Consider the following 17812-nt stretch of genomic DNA (forward strand, 5'->3'; position numbering starts at 1 on the left):
GATTATTCTGTAAAGAGGTTGCGTAATTACTGCCTCTTTTTGTGGACATGTGGTTGTCCCTTTTTCACTGATTCATGGCAACTGTCCTCAAACAGAGAGGGTATGAATGATATACTCTCAGTGCTGCAGTTGTGTTTAAGATCCAGGATTGAGACTAAACTTTTACTGCAACCAGTAAACCATCAATATACAGTTAAAACCAGAAATGTATTCAGGTACATGTTGGATTTTGATTTGTTATGACTTTTGTTCAAAATTAGTCACGTTTATCCCTCTGTCGTAAATAACAATGAATGGCACCGAAGAACTTTATACGACATACCTCTCGCTGTCATCTCCTGCATGAGCTGTGTCTCCTTATGCTTGATTTGCTGACAGACGGGTGTGTGTTGTGGTCTTGTAGTTAATTCAGTGTGTCGGCTTTTGCTGTTTGAATAAATCACATTAAAAATTGCTAGTCATATTTATTTATATACCACTGTGTCAGCGACGAAATATCGTTATTACCGTCTGCCATTTGGTATTTGAGCGGATTGTTGTTCCTTTTTGTAGGCCATCAGACCAGTCACCAGTCAAAGACTTTGTCTCCTCCTCACCTCCATGTGCTCTTGTCAGTGCCGACAGCTGCCTCCCTTAACTTCCTGCGACTGGTTTTGAAAGTCCGAACCAGCCAAGAAAGCTGTTCACACTTCCGATCTGACCTGTAAATCAGTTTTTGACTGGACCCAGTCATCTTTTATTTGTTCCGGGCGAAGGTTTGATGCCTTAAATGGTGGTTTTGGATACAGCGGAAATGTCTTAAAGTTTTCACCAAAGTACTTTCAGTATGAAGTTGCACGAGGCATGTCAGGTTCAAGGTTTCCTTCCGCTCCGAGTTGAGGCTTCTGTAATGTAAAATCAATGACAAAACCCCTATAAATCCCCCTAAAGTATTTCAGGTTTTTTCCTTAACTTGATCGAACACTTAAGAAACCATAACAGAAGACCTTAACAACTCAAGGAAGAAACCGTAAGCTATTTCCAGCTGTACCTTGCCCACGATGTTGCAGAGTTTATGATGATAAATGAAGGAAGTTAGCCCATTGAGAGAAGACTGTTCAACCAGCAACTATTCTTGCACCGCAGATTTGATCGGCACACGGTTGCCGATTTGGCCGACAATGCACAGTCGAACGCTGCATCACAGTTAACGTGGTTTTATGCTTACGCAGTCTTTTTTACACTCGGGTTTTGGTGAGCAATTTCCTCAATGTCCTCAAGTCAACAGTGCACCACATCTTCAAAGAGTCTCAATCGCATCACATCGAGACTCAAGCACTCCTACAGCGTGAAGATGAGCCCATTAAAAGAAAGAATCAACATTCAGTCAGTGTCCAGTTTGTAATTGTGCAACTAAAATACCCAATTTGGCTTTCTTCTTTCCTGCTGGGATTTCTTTGGAATGATCCGTGCGCTGCATGTGTGATAGAACGATTAGAGCAGTTCTAGCGTTGGTTCCACCAAGCTACGGTGCAAGGAATTAAACACTATGACTCCACTGAAACTGTAGAATTGTATTCTTATGGGAACTCTAATAGCTTAGTAAATGTCCTAACAATTTCCTTCAACTGAAGACACCACTTGATCAATTCTGTGAAACATGCTTAAGTCCCTCAGCTAATAAGAGAGTAAACCTTAATTGTCGTACTTACTGCACTGTTTAGTGATAGTATTCTTACTCTCTCTATGTGGCCTTAATTGGGTACGATGTTTTTGTAGTTTTATGTCGAGACGCAGCGGGTCTTTCTGATACATTCACATTTTTATTTATGTCAATCGCCAGCTTTGACCTGACCCACTGACATTCGCTTCTTCCGCCAGAAGATGGTGGTACGAGGTTGTTGTCGCTGTTGTCGTCATAGCTATGTCTTCTTCTTTTCTTTCTTTTTTTTTCTCTTTTGCCTCCTGTCACAGCTGGCTTTTTAATTTGTTCGTCTGCCATTTGGAGATACACCAAATCATATTATTCCTTCGGTCATGGATTAGGCGAAGAGGAGAAAAACACTAGCTGGGGGATGATCAAAGAGGGCCCACGTTCACCTCACACTGACAAGACTAACTGCCAGACAATGAGATGAGGAAGGCAAAGCGAGGAATCTGATTTTAGGGAAGAAGGCGGTAAACTTTAAGGTGTGTGTTGAAGGGCTTTCAGATTATTGGATCTACGTGTCGGAATTTGAATTTGTCTGTAGCGGAGCCTCTTCTCGCTGCTTTTGTCTATAAATCCATGTTGTGTGTTTGTGTACACGTACGCATGCTCGGGCCTTGTGCGAGCCTATTCGTCTTCTCAGCACACCACAGGGCCCAGCGGCAGATACAGAGAGAGTGAGTCACCCAGCAGATGAAAGAGTCAAAGTAAAGGCTCTGCCGTCCCCAAAAAAACATCACACAGCTCCCTTGCTCATTTTTTGAAGTCATCCAAGAGGAGGGAGGGAAGTGACACACTTTCTCAATCGCATTAAGACACGGCGTCAGGCAGCTCCCATCTTGTTGCACGCTATAGATTACACTTTGGTTTGAAGTGGAGTTTTAACTGGGACACGACGATTTTGGGCTGTTTTTTGGGTTGAGTTCCGAATTCATCTCGAAATCATGTGAACATCAGGGGCATTACTGATCAAAGCAGGGATGGAGATGTAAACGGATAGGCAGTGAAGTCGGCTTCGATAAAAGATGAAATTTCACCACGGTTAAGTCGAGCTTCAGTGACTACTTGGATCAAAATGCTACATATCTTTCAGCAAAACTGTTGCCCTTCCAGCCTAGCAGAACAAAAAGCATGACTGAGACACTTCTTCTGCGGTTGTAATGTCTGCACACCTGCACACAAGTCAAAACAATCTCTGATTCAGCAGCTCATCCAGTAAGCATTCAAAGCCTGAAGCAAACTCTGTCCTGACCTTATGATGTAGGTTAGATGTTGAGCCCTTTCAAGCTGATGGTAATGGATGTAATTGGTTTTCTGATATCAAGAACTGGCTGTGTATAATGACTGAACGTTTGGTATGTTGTGTGTGGCTGCGCATTTGATGTATGTTTATCCGTGTATGCCTGCTTCTGTGTGCCCATGATGCATTATTTCTGTACTTGGTGGGATGCAGCACTGACACTGAGCAGCAGGGATGAAGAGAAATACTTCTGACAGGCATTGATGGCAAACTGTGAAATGGAAATAAAGCCTCTTGTCATTACAGCACCAACTCTCTCGCACCCTCTTGCATACGCGCGAGACAGCAATGATTACAGACAAACGAGCAAATAACATCTCCCAGCTCTCCCTCGCTAGCAGATTGAGCTCATATTGTTACGAGAGACGCGTGTGGTGAACAGAGGATCGTTTTCAGTGCTTACAAATACTCCCGCCACTGAACCGAAGGCTTTGTGGAGCAGTGAAAAAAAAAAAAAAAAAGCTTTTCTTTTAAATCTGGATTTTTCTTTTTCTGTTTTGTTTTGTTTTGTTTTCAAGAACTGAACCCCATAAATCAGCTCCCTGGTGTGCAATGTAGTGCTTGTGTGCGGGGTGGAACTAACAGCAGCCATTAAAAGGGTGTTTTGCAACACATCACCGCCTTGAAAATGTCCCTGTCTTTATCCTAATCACCTGTCAGTCAGCAGTCACGTGGTCTGCATGCCTGCGTCAGTAGATGCAGTTTAGTTTTCGAGCTTTTGCCAAAGTTCAGCTTCTGTTACGACGCAGAAAACCATAATTGCTTTTCAGCAATATGAGAGGACTGGAAGCCTATCGGAAAGAAAATACCACATGGAAGGAATGTCCTTTCCAAGACCAAAAGATTTTGAAGATACTTCTTTTCATTTCTACCCATGGGGACGAATAAAATCGTTTCAACCCACAGGCGTTAACATTTGTTTGCATATTATTTCATGCGGAAGGTATTTTCTTACCTGGGTACCACAGCGTTTCTCCGACTGCGCGCCTTGAACAAACCTGATTTCCAGACAGCCGCAGATCAAAGTCCCGCTGTCTGTTTGCCCATTATCTGTGTTTGAATAAGTGTGACTTTTGTGTTTGCTGTGTCTTAATGCGTGTGAGAGAAAGTTGTCACTCCGCTCTCTGCCACTCCTGTCAGGTTTTGTTTCGGGGTTTTTTTGTTTCTTTTTTTTTAGCGTGCCGGAGTGTCTGTGTGTGTTTGGCCAGGTTCCCACATCAGATTATTAATTAATTTCTGGTAAGTGGTGCATGCATCGCTTTCAGATCTGCTTCCACTCTCTTTAACACACACACACACACACACACACACACACACACACACACACACAGAGTATCTGCACGCGTGCACAAACGCACACTCTTCAAAGCAGCTGCACTCCACACCGCCAGGATTAAGAGGCGATTGAAGAGCCTGATGCAGCCTCAAAGTGCCTCCAGCAGAAAAATGCCTTTGGCAGGGCCCAGGTAGTCTCTTTGAAAGTCTTTACACACTCATATACACATGCACATATAGCCGGGCTTTTAATTTAGCGCCGTTTTTCCTTTTGTGTTTGTCACAGTCCAGTGAGGCTTTTTTGTTCCCATCACATGTACTATCCATAACGTCATCTTCTCCGAGACGTGCGTTTCCATAGTTGAGCTGTATAATGCATGATGTTGTATCATGCTTTCTGCTGAATTCCCCTGAGTGAATGTAGGTAAAAGGAATAGAAAAGTAGCGAGCTCTTTATGTTTTTATGAAACATCTGAGCCTGTTTGCATGTCAGCATGGCAATATGTCTCTATGAATGCATTCATATGTGCACCGCTAGTCATATACAGTACAGCACACATCTCATTAACTCACAGCCTACTCCTGTAGGGGTGATGATGTATAGCTTTGATACGAGCCCCATTTATATCTCATCTTTTGCTATTATTTAAACAGCAAAGCCAGTGAACTTGAATGAAATAACCAAGAAATTTAGTCTTCTGGGATGGAGACTCGACTATGGAGGACAGAAACTGCCATAATCTAAATCTAAATACAAGATTACCTAGCTGTTTGTATCGTAGCTACCTGACAAAAAGTACCATTTAGACACTTCTGGTTTTGGTGCCTCATTCAGAAATGGGATTTTTTTTTTCCCTGGTGATCAACCAGTAGTTGAGAAGCTGAGCCCATCTCGCACTTGAATTGACAGCGCTTCCTCACTTGCATCCATGAACGTAAAAACAAAGACAACGAAAATGTGAAATGAAACCGTGGAAATGAATGGGCTTGAGGAGATGAATAGGGGGAGAAAATGCAAAGAGTCATGGAAGCATCCCCGTGGAATCCAATGAAAAAAATCTTTAAAAAAAAAAAAAAAATGTCAATCCAGTACATAAATAAATAAGTTTAGGTAAAAGTTAGAAGAGTTATACGGATATTACGGATAAAAGAATAAATATATGAAATAGCTGATTAATAATAAATGATTAACTAGGTTAATTAAATTAAAGATTAAAAGCCAAAGTAAATAAATCAATTGATTTCACATTGAATGCATCTATTGCATTTTTCGTTTACCTTTTCGAAGCCATGGATGTATTTTTTATTTTTTTTTTATAAATTCCTGCTACAGTAAAAGGGGACAAAATAACGTGTCATTTCTAAAGAAGAAGGACTCTCACATACACAGCTCTTTCTCTCCTCTTTTCTACACCCCTCTTTGTCCTCCGCGCGCTCATCAGCTGCTGTAGGGCCCCTCGGGAGGAGCGGGCCGCCACTTACAGGGTCCTGGCGCAGGAAGACAGGCCCATATCCTTGGTGACGGCTCTGTGTATCCGTGGTGACAGGTGTGTCCGTTCAGAGCGGACGGGCGTGGGGGGGGGCTTTGTCAGGAAGTGTTTGGATTGGGTGCAGAGCCCAAACACGGCTCAGGTGTTGATGGCTGTGAAGGGTGCGTTCAATGAAGAAGTGTTTGCTCGCGAGTTGTCTGCCCATCAGAGGCTGTCAGGATACAAGTGTCAAGCGTATGCGTGTGTATGTGCGCATTTACGGCGTTTCTAGATAATTTTTGGGAAGAAAGGTAAGCATGGAAGAAAAGAGTAACCAGCTCACAGTGGTGCAAAATAATGTTTGTATATTTTAATGTCAAGCAGCTGTCAGATAGACGAATAAAGCATGCTACATTCAAATAAATGTTTACTTTTGCATCACATGTAACAATACAATAGGGGAATCTGAATAATATGAAAATACAGATACAACTTCTACTCTCAGACCAAAGTATGAGATGTAAGTTTCATCCACATCCCATGAAAAGTCCCAGATGTTGATCTCTATCCTCTGCTAAACTGAGTCTGTGTGTTCCCTCTACAGTACTTGCGTAGAACTCACCTTGCATACATGCAGCCGCTGACATCCCCGTGGAATCCAAGCGCTTCATACCTATTTATCTCACTCCACTGTCTAGCCTCTTTTGAAACTCTGGCCTTTTAACATGACGAGCTGGAGGGGGACGGATCTTGTGTTAGTCTTTGCTTCCAACTGGCTGACTTCCCAAAGACAAACAACAGAAAACAAAGGGGCGAGCAGCGCTTAATAAACTTCCAACAGCAGTCCTTACTCCCTCCAGTCGGTCTCCACCCTGTTGAGTCTCGCAGCTTCTCTTGATTATCTCTTTTTTTCACTGTATAACTAATTGGCAGCAATGTTTTAATTCACCCCTTAATACCCCTCCTCTTGTTAAGTGATGAATTGTTGGCAGGAGATGAAAGGAGTTGGGTGCCCACTGTGCACTATGCCCGTCACCACCTGCTGGCACACATGAGCGTTGGGGCTGGCGTCGCGCCAAGGGGCTACAGGCCTGCGCCACAGGGACACACTGCCAAAAAGGCAGAGGTCAACAAAAATGTGTGTGAGAATGGGTGAGCTGGGAGGGTGATGTGCCTCTGTACACTTCCTGACGGAAGATCAAATTTCACTGCTCTGCCTCTTTGTGTCTCTTTATCCGCCGGTCTGCATAGTATCTCTCTCTAACACCCCCCTCTTCCTACTTGTTGCAGGCCAACAGCAGATTGAAGCAGATTGAGAGGGAATCCAGTCAGAAGCTGGCCAAGTCTGCCCAGGTAATCAGTTCTCTCTTCTGCCCTTTCCCCTCCCTTCCTTTCATTTAATATTTCTCTTTTTCCACCCGACTGTGACACGGAGCAGACGAAATGCACTGACGGGAGAGGTGAGGAAGCATATGACAGCACATCCAATTCTGGGCTCACAGCAAGCCACCGTGGCCTTTACCCTTAAGCAGAGGGTACATGCACAAAAGTTTGTCGGTTCCAAATACATGCAGCACTGGAGCTCACCTTTCTGATTCATTTTCTTCCTTGTGTCTACAGGTGACCGATTGAGCACCTTTATTTTGTAGCCTGGGCAGATTTTGTGAAGTCAGAGCAGTGTGTCGGGCTTCAGGCTCACAGATAATTCTTCTCTGCATCTCTAAGGGGGAGGTCCTTTCCTCAGACATCTTCATTTAAACCAGGGGCTAAACTAAGTACTGCACCTTGAGATTATACATGACCTTCTGGGTGGAGCTCGCAGCACTAGTGGTCGAGTAGTCCCAGTACTTTATTTCTGACTTTCGTAAAATGTGTCGACTTGTATATCAGCAGTAGTTGTTTGTTTGTGTTGTTGTTTGATCGGCTGAGTTGACAGCATCCACTGCGATGTGCGATTGTTGAGTGAGCTTGATGACCATCATTGATTGCTTGGCGGCGGTTGCATTCTAAGGCACAGATAAAAGCACTCACAACCCATAGAAATGTGTAACATGGGTGAATTTTGAGTGAGCGAGGCTGAGGTTCAACTCTTCGTAAGCTGCTGTCAACCTGCGCTGCGAATTGTCTGGGAGGAGCAACACAACCCAACAGACTTAATTTGCCTCATCTTAAAGGGATAGTTCGCCTCTTTTGACATGAAGCTGTATGACATCCCATATTAGCAATATCATTTATGAACATTGACTTACCCCCTGCTGTGTCCTGTGAGCCGAGTTCCAGCTGAGTTTTGGCATTGACAAAGCTAGTCCGGCTAGTTGGCTAGGGTCCTGAAAATAAAGCGTTTTGCTTCTCAAAACAATATGCGTTCAAAAGAGTAATACATTTGCTTCACAAAATCGTCCGTCCAGAAATAGTCAGACCTCACAATCGCTTGGCGCTATTTTTGCCTCCCTTCATATCAATGCGTTCAGCCACCTAGCGATAGCTGCACCTGTTACGGTGTTTACTGCTCGGTCTGCACTTCAGTCTGCACAGTTTACACAGCCCGTAGTGATACGAAGGTAGAGAGAAATAGCGCCAAGCGATTGTGAGGTCTGACTTTTTCTGGAGAACTTTTTTGTGATGCAAATGTATTCGGGGACCCTAGCCAACTAGCCGGACTACCTTCGTCAATGCCAAAACTCAGCTGGAACTCGGCTCATAGGACACAGCAGGGGGTAAGTCAATGTTCATAAATGATATTGCTAATATGGGATGTCATACAGCTTCATGTCAAAAGAGGCGAACTATCCCTTTAACTGTGCCTTAGATCTTGGTGGAATTGCAGTGGCTGAAATTATAATTTGGCTCTTTGAAAAAAGCCCCACGCCATATAAGTTCGGGGTGCTGTTTGTCAGTACTCCTTTAATCTGTCGAAAGGCAACACACCATTTTCGCTAGGTTGATATGAGCTTTAGGTTTACAGTTTGGTCAGCTGCCCCCTAGTGGCCAAACAACACTTCATGCCGCTGTAGAATCCAAATGTTTGATCTACGTCGCAATACTACAGGCTGAAATATGAGTGAGGTGTGCTCCATCCAGATATATTCCTTCTTCAGTTCAAATATTAAAATCATTCGCATCAAGGATTTTGTAGCATGAAATTTAACTTTGAGGCAGATGGATTAATAAGATCAAATTTGCACCAATCAGCATCCTCTACTGGCAGCCACGACTGAGTTTAAGATGTGATGTCAGTCAGCAGAGGAGTCTCCTATTCTTATTCTACTATTCATTGGCTCTGCAGGGTGGCCCTTTGTTGATTTATTTAGTTGAAGTTCTCTTGTGGCCAGAAGGCGCTTCATCCGACTATCAGGTTATTTTATGTATTTATTTTAAGTCCCTGCGCTTTTCTAAGTAATGTCTACAGGGGACTTCCCAAATGGTTCCCAAAAAGGAAATATTTATAAAGCAGTTCTTCGACTTTACCCAAGTTGTCTTTAAAATTGGCCACAATCTCCACGATCATAAAAACCATGTTGGAGAAAGCAGACGCGTTGCGGTTCTCTGTGAGATATCGTCGGGGCTGCTGTCGCGCTGAGGAGTCATAAAGTGCTTTTATCTGCCCTGCAGTGGGCGAAAGCAAAAAATATAAGCTGACATCAAAAGATTAGTGAAAGTCCACATCTCATTCACTGTTGCTTTGTATTCCGTCGACTTGCACTGGTATTCTCCTCTTCTGTTTTGTCTCAGCGGCCTCTCCGTACCTGTTTCTCCTCTTCCTTTCATGATTTCATCGAGTCACACTTTCAATAGGGGGGCCATGTGTTTAACATTACTGCATGTCACCGCAGCCTGTTTTAAAGCTAAGGTAATTCTTCTCTCTAAACAGAAACTCGCCCTCCTTTGACACCCTCTGCCATTTAGCAAAATGTCTTAGGAAGTTCAAGCAGCTTTCCCTCAGCAGCTTAAAGATCTTAAACACCCTAAGTGGTGTTTACACTACGGCAGAAAAAGGTTTTCTTCTCGATTAGGTTGCAAGCTAAGATATTACAATCATTTGGCCATAATTGCATCTCCAAAGAGGAGATTCAAAGAGGGGGGGGTTTGTTGTTTTTCTTTTTTTCCCTCCCGTCTTTAAATCCCCCCCATTTTGGGTTGGCTGGCAAAGGCTCAGAGTTGAAAGCAAGGTTGACAAGCAGATGTTGTGAGAGAACGGTAGCTTATTAGGTTACACAATGCTCTACTTCAAAAGAAGTCGGATGCTGTGCGAAAGTTCAGCCGTGTTTGCCCGCTTTAGTGGTGCACTGCGCCACTGCAGACAAGCAACTAGTGATTAATCCTCTGTTTTGGGGACACAAAGCTGGCGCATGTTTGACAAACGACATTCTGACTTTAAAGGAAAGTCTTTGTGCGCTGAATATAGCACCTTTGGTTCCGCATGTTGTTGTTTTTTCTTGTCGTGTGGAAGATGTTGGTTTTGTGAAAGCATATTAAGACATGCTTGATTAATTCCCAGTATTTGTCACGGGCTTTAGTGGCTATGTTTTCAAAGGTAAAGGTGGAGCCAAAAGGTTTGTGCTGCCATCCCCCTGGGGCAAGTCAGTCAGATGTAAACAAGAGGTCTTTGAACCTCAAAGGCTAACCCCAGTGGTTAACCCCTTAGTGTCTGACTGGGGGCATCGCTCTTGAGCTCAGCTGCACGGCTAATAGTCCAATTAAAAACATACCGTGTCACGCATTATCCTGGGGGGGACTGGAGATGCAAGCACGTAAGGGTGTACGTTTACTTTCATGCACACGCACAAACACATTATTTCTTTGCTTTTGTCTCCCCTTTTTCTGCCTCTAATTCACACACACACACACACACACACATTGGTGGACTCAACTAATTAGTGCCTCTTAGATTCAATCGGGTGTGTTAAGCATCTAGCTGTGAGTGGTCCTCCTGGGTGACCTGTGAACTGAGCACGGCTGCGCTCTCTTTCTGTACTTAATGATCGGGTTATGGTGGGTGGTTGTGGTAGTGGTGAGAGATCATTACTTTATCCCCGACCATCCACCATGGGAGTTGGTGGGAGGGGGAGGGAGTTTTTTCATGGCGGCCACAGTGCGCTGAGAGGTTGAAGTTCATATGCAAACTTTTTGGATTCATTTCATCATTATGCTGGTTTTTGAGTTTCACTGTGTTTACATGTGACCTCTTAGACTTGTACTGTATTAAACAAGTATTTATTCTTTTTCGTGCATTTTTAAAAAAAAATACTGTATTTGTAAAACAAAAATGGAAAAATTTATCATTTCCATTCAGGCAGCTGTTTTGAGGTGAAAAGCGCCAAACTGCAAACTGCAGATGGAAACCTAAAGAGCGAATGGCAGACTTTCACTCGTCTGGGACACTGAACCTGACCTTGCTCCCCCTTTAAATTCTAATCAGATAAATGGTAATCGTTAAGTTTTGCCGTACGTTTTTATCTATGTATTCATTTCTTTTTTTTTTTTGTACGCAAGTGGCCAAAAAAAAAAAGACCCATCTTGTTTTTGCCTCTTTGTTTGAATTGAAACAGCAACCATCAACAAAATGATATTTCAGCAGCTCAAACGGCCACTTTCGGCTGACTCCAAAAGTTACTCAGTCCTTCATGTTAGAATGCCTGAATTTACAGCACAAATAAGAAAGTTAGTTTCAGATTGTTTTGGGTATTCATATATCTAATTTTTACATTCATGCCGACTATATAGAGATTGAAAAACAGCTCTCTTGCATTAATGATATCAAGGCTTAACGTCATGCTTAATTGAGATGAAAAGTTCTGTGGCGGCCACCCATGGGATGTGCATAGCATCCTTTGATTCTTACTCAGATCCATCTCTTGTATGTCACCTCTGGCCCCACAATTTCCAAATTACAGTGGCCAAATGACAAAGTTGAGGCTTCAGAGTGGTGATCCATAAACCAGTGAATGACGTCAAAGTGGTTGCATCCGTCTTTTATAAATGTTTCATGGTTGAATCACTAAAATCAAAATTGGATGAACTAGGCCACATTAATGCAGCTTGACTCACCAAGTTTTTACATATCTTTCTCAGCAGAGCATCCCTCTCCCTATTCTAGGCATCATTTTATAGCCTTAGTTACTCGCTTCTCAGTTTGTAGATAGGTGCGCAAACACCACAAATGCTCATTTCTTCCATTTTTTTCTTTTCTTTTTTACCTTAAGTTCACAGGGAGGCAAGCCTGCTTTTAGCCCCCAAAACAGAGATGTGAGCAGGCTGGGAAAATAGACAAGTCTCACCAGACCAATTAGCGACTTAAAAGGGCCCCACTGACTGTTAGACAGAGAAAAGGGTGCTCTGTCGTATGTTTTGTGTGTCTGTGTGTATCTATACACACGTATGTACAAAGAACTAAACAGACAGCTGAGTTCACTGGTTTTCGGATGCCACCACTCTCTGGAGGTTGAATACCAGCAGATGCATGGAATCCATAAAGCAAGATAATTACTGTGCCCTGAAATGGCATTTCCATAATAATCTCCCGTTTTTGTGGCTGTCTCTCTGGCAAAGTAAAGCCAATCTCCTTCTCACCGTCGCCCCACCCTTGCTGTCTGTTTCTATCTGTGGTCGACCCGCACCGCTTTAACTCCAATACTACCACACAGTGTGCAGACTCCAGTTGGGCTAGTCCTCCAGAGTGTGAACACGGTAAACAATTATCTGTCTAGCCTACAGCTAGAAGCAACACTGGCCTCCTCGCTACCGCCACCTCTTTTCTCTCCCTCCCTCCCGTCCTTCTCTCTCTTTTACTCACTCTCATCTTTCCTCAGCCTCTGTCTGACAGTGGCTTAAATAGAATGTTAATTTTGACTGGAGGTTTTTCAAAGCCAAAACACTTCCTTTTCATCTTAGCGTGCACCGCAAGTTCACCAACACAAAGTCGCTGTGCTCTTGTAAAAGGAAGTTGTTTTTCCTTTTTCTATTTAGTTTAGTTTTAGTTTTTTTTGTTTTACTCCTCCTTCTCCTTCTCTCTTTTTTTTTTTTTCTTGGCGTCTTTCTTTGAGACTCTGGGAACAGTGTTGTTTCAAGGTGACCGTCGCTGCCAACCAGATCCATTTCGAAAGTGAAATGTGTTTCTCGTCTCATTTGAGTCTTTTTCTGAGACCAATGAAGTCGAACCCATCACCACCAGCATTTTGTTCAGTGAACATATTTAGAATTTTGCTTCTGGCAACAGGTTTTCTCATTTATCAGGTTAAGTATACACTGGAAAAATCATTTTTCCTAAGGCAAGAGGATCATTTATCAGTGTGCCTGTCTGTCTTCCTGTTTATACTGGAGTATCCTGTATTCAGTATAGTGGAGGATTCAGGAAAGTTCTTGAATTGCTCTCGCTTTTTTTCTCTCCCCAATAGCTAATTGCAGAGCTCCAGACATCTCTATGTGACTCCAAGGAGGAGGCTGTTCGTTTGCAGCAGGCAATGGAGAAGCAGCTGAAGGAGGCCAACGCTCGTTGGGATGAAGAGAGACTAACAATTACCCAGCATGCCGATCAGGCCAACAAGGTCCGTATTGGACGCACTCGCTTATTCACACTTGTTATTTACTGTAGTTTACTGTAGTTGCATCTTTATTTACTTTAGTTTCTATATGAAAATACACTTGTATGAAAAAAGTACATCATCTTTCAATTCCAAGGTTATGCTCATCAGAACAATGTATTTTCAATGTACCATTTCCAGAACTGGAGACTGTAGAATCTCAGATGTAGCATTTGGGTTTTTGTCATCTCCGTTAGCATTGCACGGTCTGACTGTGGTACTTCTGCGTCATCCCGTGCACTATATTACTGAGGCGACACGGAATGTGAAATAAAGACTAACCTGCCTACTGAGGAATAATCACACAGAGCAAGCCCTCTTTATACATAGAGAACGTCAGAAAAAACAACCTCCACTTTGAATTTATCAATCAAAGTAACACCTTAGATTTCCGTGAACAAAGAACTTTATAAACCAAGTTTTCTAACTTTTCGCAAGATGGCAAATCATCAGGGTTTTCTCAGTTTGGTCCACTTCAAGGTTAAGTTGCCTTCAGCTCTCCCTCCAGACGTCAAACCTCTTAAAAAGTCATCTCTGTTTAACAAAATGACATATTTAGACTTTTTTGCAAAGAAAAAGAAACTTTAAAAAAAAAAAAAAAAATTTCATCCAGTCATTACATGTAACTCCTTTGCCTCATTCGATATGTGCAAAATCTGTGAATATTGCATATTTTCTCTGTTCCTATCTCTCCTGCCCACGCTTGACTCTACTCTACACACCTTTGCTCTATCAGTTATCACTGGAAATGAAACCTCTTTCAAGTGAGGAATATTCAGAGCTAGTGTTTAAAAAAAATAATAATAATAAATCCACACTGAGAACAATAACCATTAACTATAATGACGACAATAACCAGTTAACATGTTTCCATCACCAGCACTTGGCTTACAAAAAGGTTGCCTAAAATGGCAAATCCAACATTAATAACATTTGTGATTTAGTGTTGTCTGTACTTACCATAAAGAATATGAATATCAATGAATAACTGTGATGAACGGCCACGGAGATGTCCATCTCTCTGCACCACCGAGGAAAAGACGCGATTTTTTTGTTGGTTGTAATTTTTTATTCTTTTTATCGTTTACAAATCATCTTGAAATGAAGTGAGAGATTATAGATGGTATAGTTAGTTATAGATGTGACGTGTATGCAATTTTTCCAGCCATGTATTTATTGTTCTTGGCCCTGACCGATATTCAACAAACTGAGGGAAGATGAGAAATTCTTCAGAAAATGTTCTGTTTTCAACCCAGCTGAGTTTTTTTTTTTTTTTTTTTTTTTTCATCGAAATGTTGAAACATTTGTCTTCTCTCTCACAATGTAACTCTCTAAGCCAGTGGATTGATATATTTTTTTTGTGCTTGAAGCCAGCACATGACCTTAATATTGCCAACTGACCCATAAAAACATAATAGACGATACAAAATGAGTTTGAAACTTCTAGTTTCAGGGAAAACTAGAAGTGACCGTTTGTTTTAACTGATCTTACGCCTGCATTTATTCACATAAGAAACACCAATGTCACAACAACATGTGCAGGACAGTCTTACAGTGCTCGCGATGGAAAAACAGTGTCTATAGTAGTTCTGACTTTTCCTTAATGAGCTGCAGTTCATGCAATTTGACTACATTTTTAGTATAAACCTGATTCAATTTTGCTACATTTCACCATGGCAACCATGACTCACACCCAGATCTCACAACTGGTGTGCATTGGATAATCGACAGCTTTTTGCATCAACGTGCCTGAACAATTTTGTATTTTTTTTTTTACTTCGTAAACATTTTCTATTAAATCCCATAACTCTGCTGAAGAAATGGATTTTTTTTTTTAATCCAGCGCCCTTAAAACCCTGGGTTTACATGACTCGTTTCCAGTAATCTGAGTATTGCTCTCGGCAGTCTTGTTTACCTCTTGTCTGATTTCAACGGACGGTTCTGCAGACTTTGCAAACGGGGGGTTATTTCAGTAACTCTAAAAGAGTCCTGTCAGGGGCTGACATTTATTGAGCACACATGGGTTGCTTTCTTTTGTTGAAGCGCAGTCGCCGTTTGTATGCATGTGCTTTGTCATTTTTATGGTTAGTTGCAAACTCCATAGTGTCGTTAAGTGGCTTGTGTGCTCCATCTCTGGTTGAACCTTGTAAATCTGTCAGCAGCTAGAGCCTCTCTCTATCATTGCTGTCATTCTCTTTTACAGTTAAACGTACGAACCTGAGTTTAAAGTTTATCTTTTTACCTCTAAGAATATGTCGCCTTCTCCATCTCTTGCTCTCTTTAAAAAGGTACAGAGGATGCAATATTTTTTGATAATTGCATTAATTTTTCTCTCAAGCTTCTGCCACCTCTGCAGATCTCTTTTTTTTGGAGTCACAGGATCTTTTATTCCGCCCGTGCCAGACTGAAACACAGTCGCAGTGGCAGTTGATTGGGTGTGGCTGACTAAATAAAGACTTGTTGTGTCTGGGTTCAGGATATCTTTCCAAACACAACTTTGTCTGTTTGCGGTTGCAGCTGCCTCATGTAGAAAGGAGGCAGGTCTGTGAGCCTCCACTCAGAGATCTTCTCCTTCCAGGCCCTGGTAGCCCTGGCCCACCTTGCCCAAACTTGACTTTTCTCCTGAATTGTTCAGTTTGTTATGAAACAGCTCGGAGCAGCCCTGCCCTTTACCTAAATTTCTTGTTTGTTTTTACCCAAACATGTTCACTTCAAGAACCGGTTCTCGATTCCCATCCCTACTCTTAATGTAACACATTTCCACTAACTAACAGTATGTTCACATTATCATGAACACAGCCTCGGGAAGTCATTTTGAAGGTTTTTTTTTTTTTTGTGGGAGTAGGCTGATCAGTACTCTATAATGAGCAATTAATTAAAAACCTTTTTGACCTCTGTCTGAAACTCTTCACCTCCTCACAGCCTTTGCTTGCGCTTTAGATGAAAGATCAAGCATAGAAAAGGCTATTCTTTGATTCAGCTACAGGACAAAAACACCCATTTATACAATTATTTCTTAACTGATTAAAGAAATTCCCAAGCAAACCTTGACTCACTAGGTTATGCTTTGTCATCAGGACGAGGAAGATTAGCCTACCCTCGGAGCTTCTTTGCTCCTAATCTCAGTTTACACTGAAACACACTCAAATGATGCCTCCCCTGTCGTAGTCTCAGAATCTGTGTTGAGAGCAAATATTGAAATTAAATATATATACTTCATTATTACAACCCCACTCCTGTATTAAACACCCGCTAATGAGACTCCAATTAATGGTTGAATTGCTATGAAAGGCCAGACATGTGGGGTGTGTGTGTGTGTGTGTGTGTGTGGGGGGGGTGATATTGGTCAAACAGGAAATGAAGTTGGACCACGAGGAAATGACAAAAAAGATTTGGTGCAAACTTGAAAGAAGAGGAAGAGGAAAGGGTGACATGACAAACAATGAAGGGGAGGGAAGATGGGGAGATGCCATGAAAGGATGGAGGAAGTGTGGGGATTGATGCAAAAAGGGGGAAGGAGAAAAGAAAGGAATGGCTGAGAGCTGTCAGTAGACCATTGAAGGGAGTGTGTCGCCTGCTGACATTGTTTCCATGCTGCTCACTTCAAAGGGCTCGGATTATGAAGAGAGCGAGGGGCTTCAGACAATGGGAGGGGAAGAAAATAACATCAAAGTTAGCCGCGCATTTGAATTGGGATAATCCCAAAACAGTTGTTCTGAATGCATGCTGCACCGGATCAGATGTCCCTTTTTTTCCTTGCCAGACCCATTCTGCCGTTTCTACCCTGAATTTAGCTCCCTCTGTGGCTCTACTGTACTTGGACCTCTTAAATGTGGGTGTTAGCTGCAGAGACCTTCTGTATCTCGTAAAGCCCTGTTTTGGAGAACAACGGTACAGTTAGGTACTCGTTTTTTTTTTCAAAACGTTCTCCTACTTTATCCATTTTTGGCACCTACATTGTTTAGGTGGAGAACCATTTTTGTGTGCGCTTCTGTGCACGTGTTTATGTGTACGTGCGTGGCGTGGGGCTTTGCGTTTCAGGCTCCACCGAGGAGCAAAAAGGACTAAATGTCAAAATGTATGTTGGAGGCTTTAATTAATGAGGCAGCTGCCTGGTCCAAGTTAATAAGCAGACTCGCTGGTGAGTCTATCAACCTTGAAATATAAAGCTATAAATATAAACCTTGAGGTAATTGTTCAGGGGGGAAAAAATGTTGCACAAGTTGCTAAATATAAAGCACAACACTGCTCATCTTCTTAGCAACACAGTGTCTAAGTCGGAGGGTTTTTCCATGTCTGCTGCAACACATGGACTTTTTATGGTGATGTTTGTATTGTTTGTCCTCATTATTATATATTTAGAATATATACTATAACAATTTTATGTCCTTATCTGGATTAATAAGTTCTTATTGAAATGTGTATTAATGATGGCTGCATTCCACCTGGAGAAAGGTCCTGCTGCGGTGCATATTTATTCATTGGGAAGTTTTACCGCGGC

General features: G+C 42.3%; 1 protein-coding gene across 3 annotated transcripts in view; it reads left to right on the forward strand.

Annotated features, from left to right (window-relative positions):
• Positions 1-17812, forward strand: part of cep112 (centrosomal protein 112) — a 106905-nt gene that overhangs the window by 59661 nt on the left and 29432 nt on the right. For all 3 annotated transcript variants that reach the window (XR_012767908.1, XM_075453384.1, XM_075453385.1), the window contains 2 exons: positions 7022-7084; positions 13126-13275. Coding sequence is in view for 2 of the 3 variants with exons in the window: in XM_075453384.1 (XP_075309499.1) it covers positions 7022-7084; positions 13126-13275 (213 nt within the window). In the remaining variant the exon portion in view is untranslated. The remainder of the gene's footprint in view (positions 1-7021; positions 7085-13125; positions 13276-17812) is intronic.

The sequence above is a fragment of the Odontesthes bonariensis genome, chromosome 21 (assembly GCF_027942865.1).
Source record: "Odontesthes bonariensis isolate fOdoBon6 chromosome 21, fOdoBon6.hap1, whole genome shotgun sequence".
In the NCBI taxonomy this organism is placed as follows: domain Eukaryota; kingdom Metazoa; phylum Chordata; class Actinopteri; order Atheriniformes; family Atherinopsidae; genus Odontesthes; species Odontesthes bonariensis.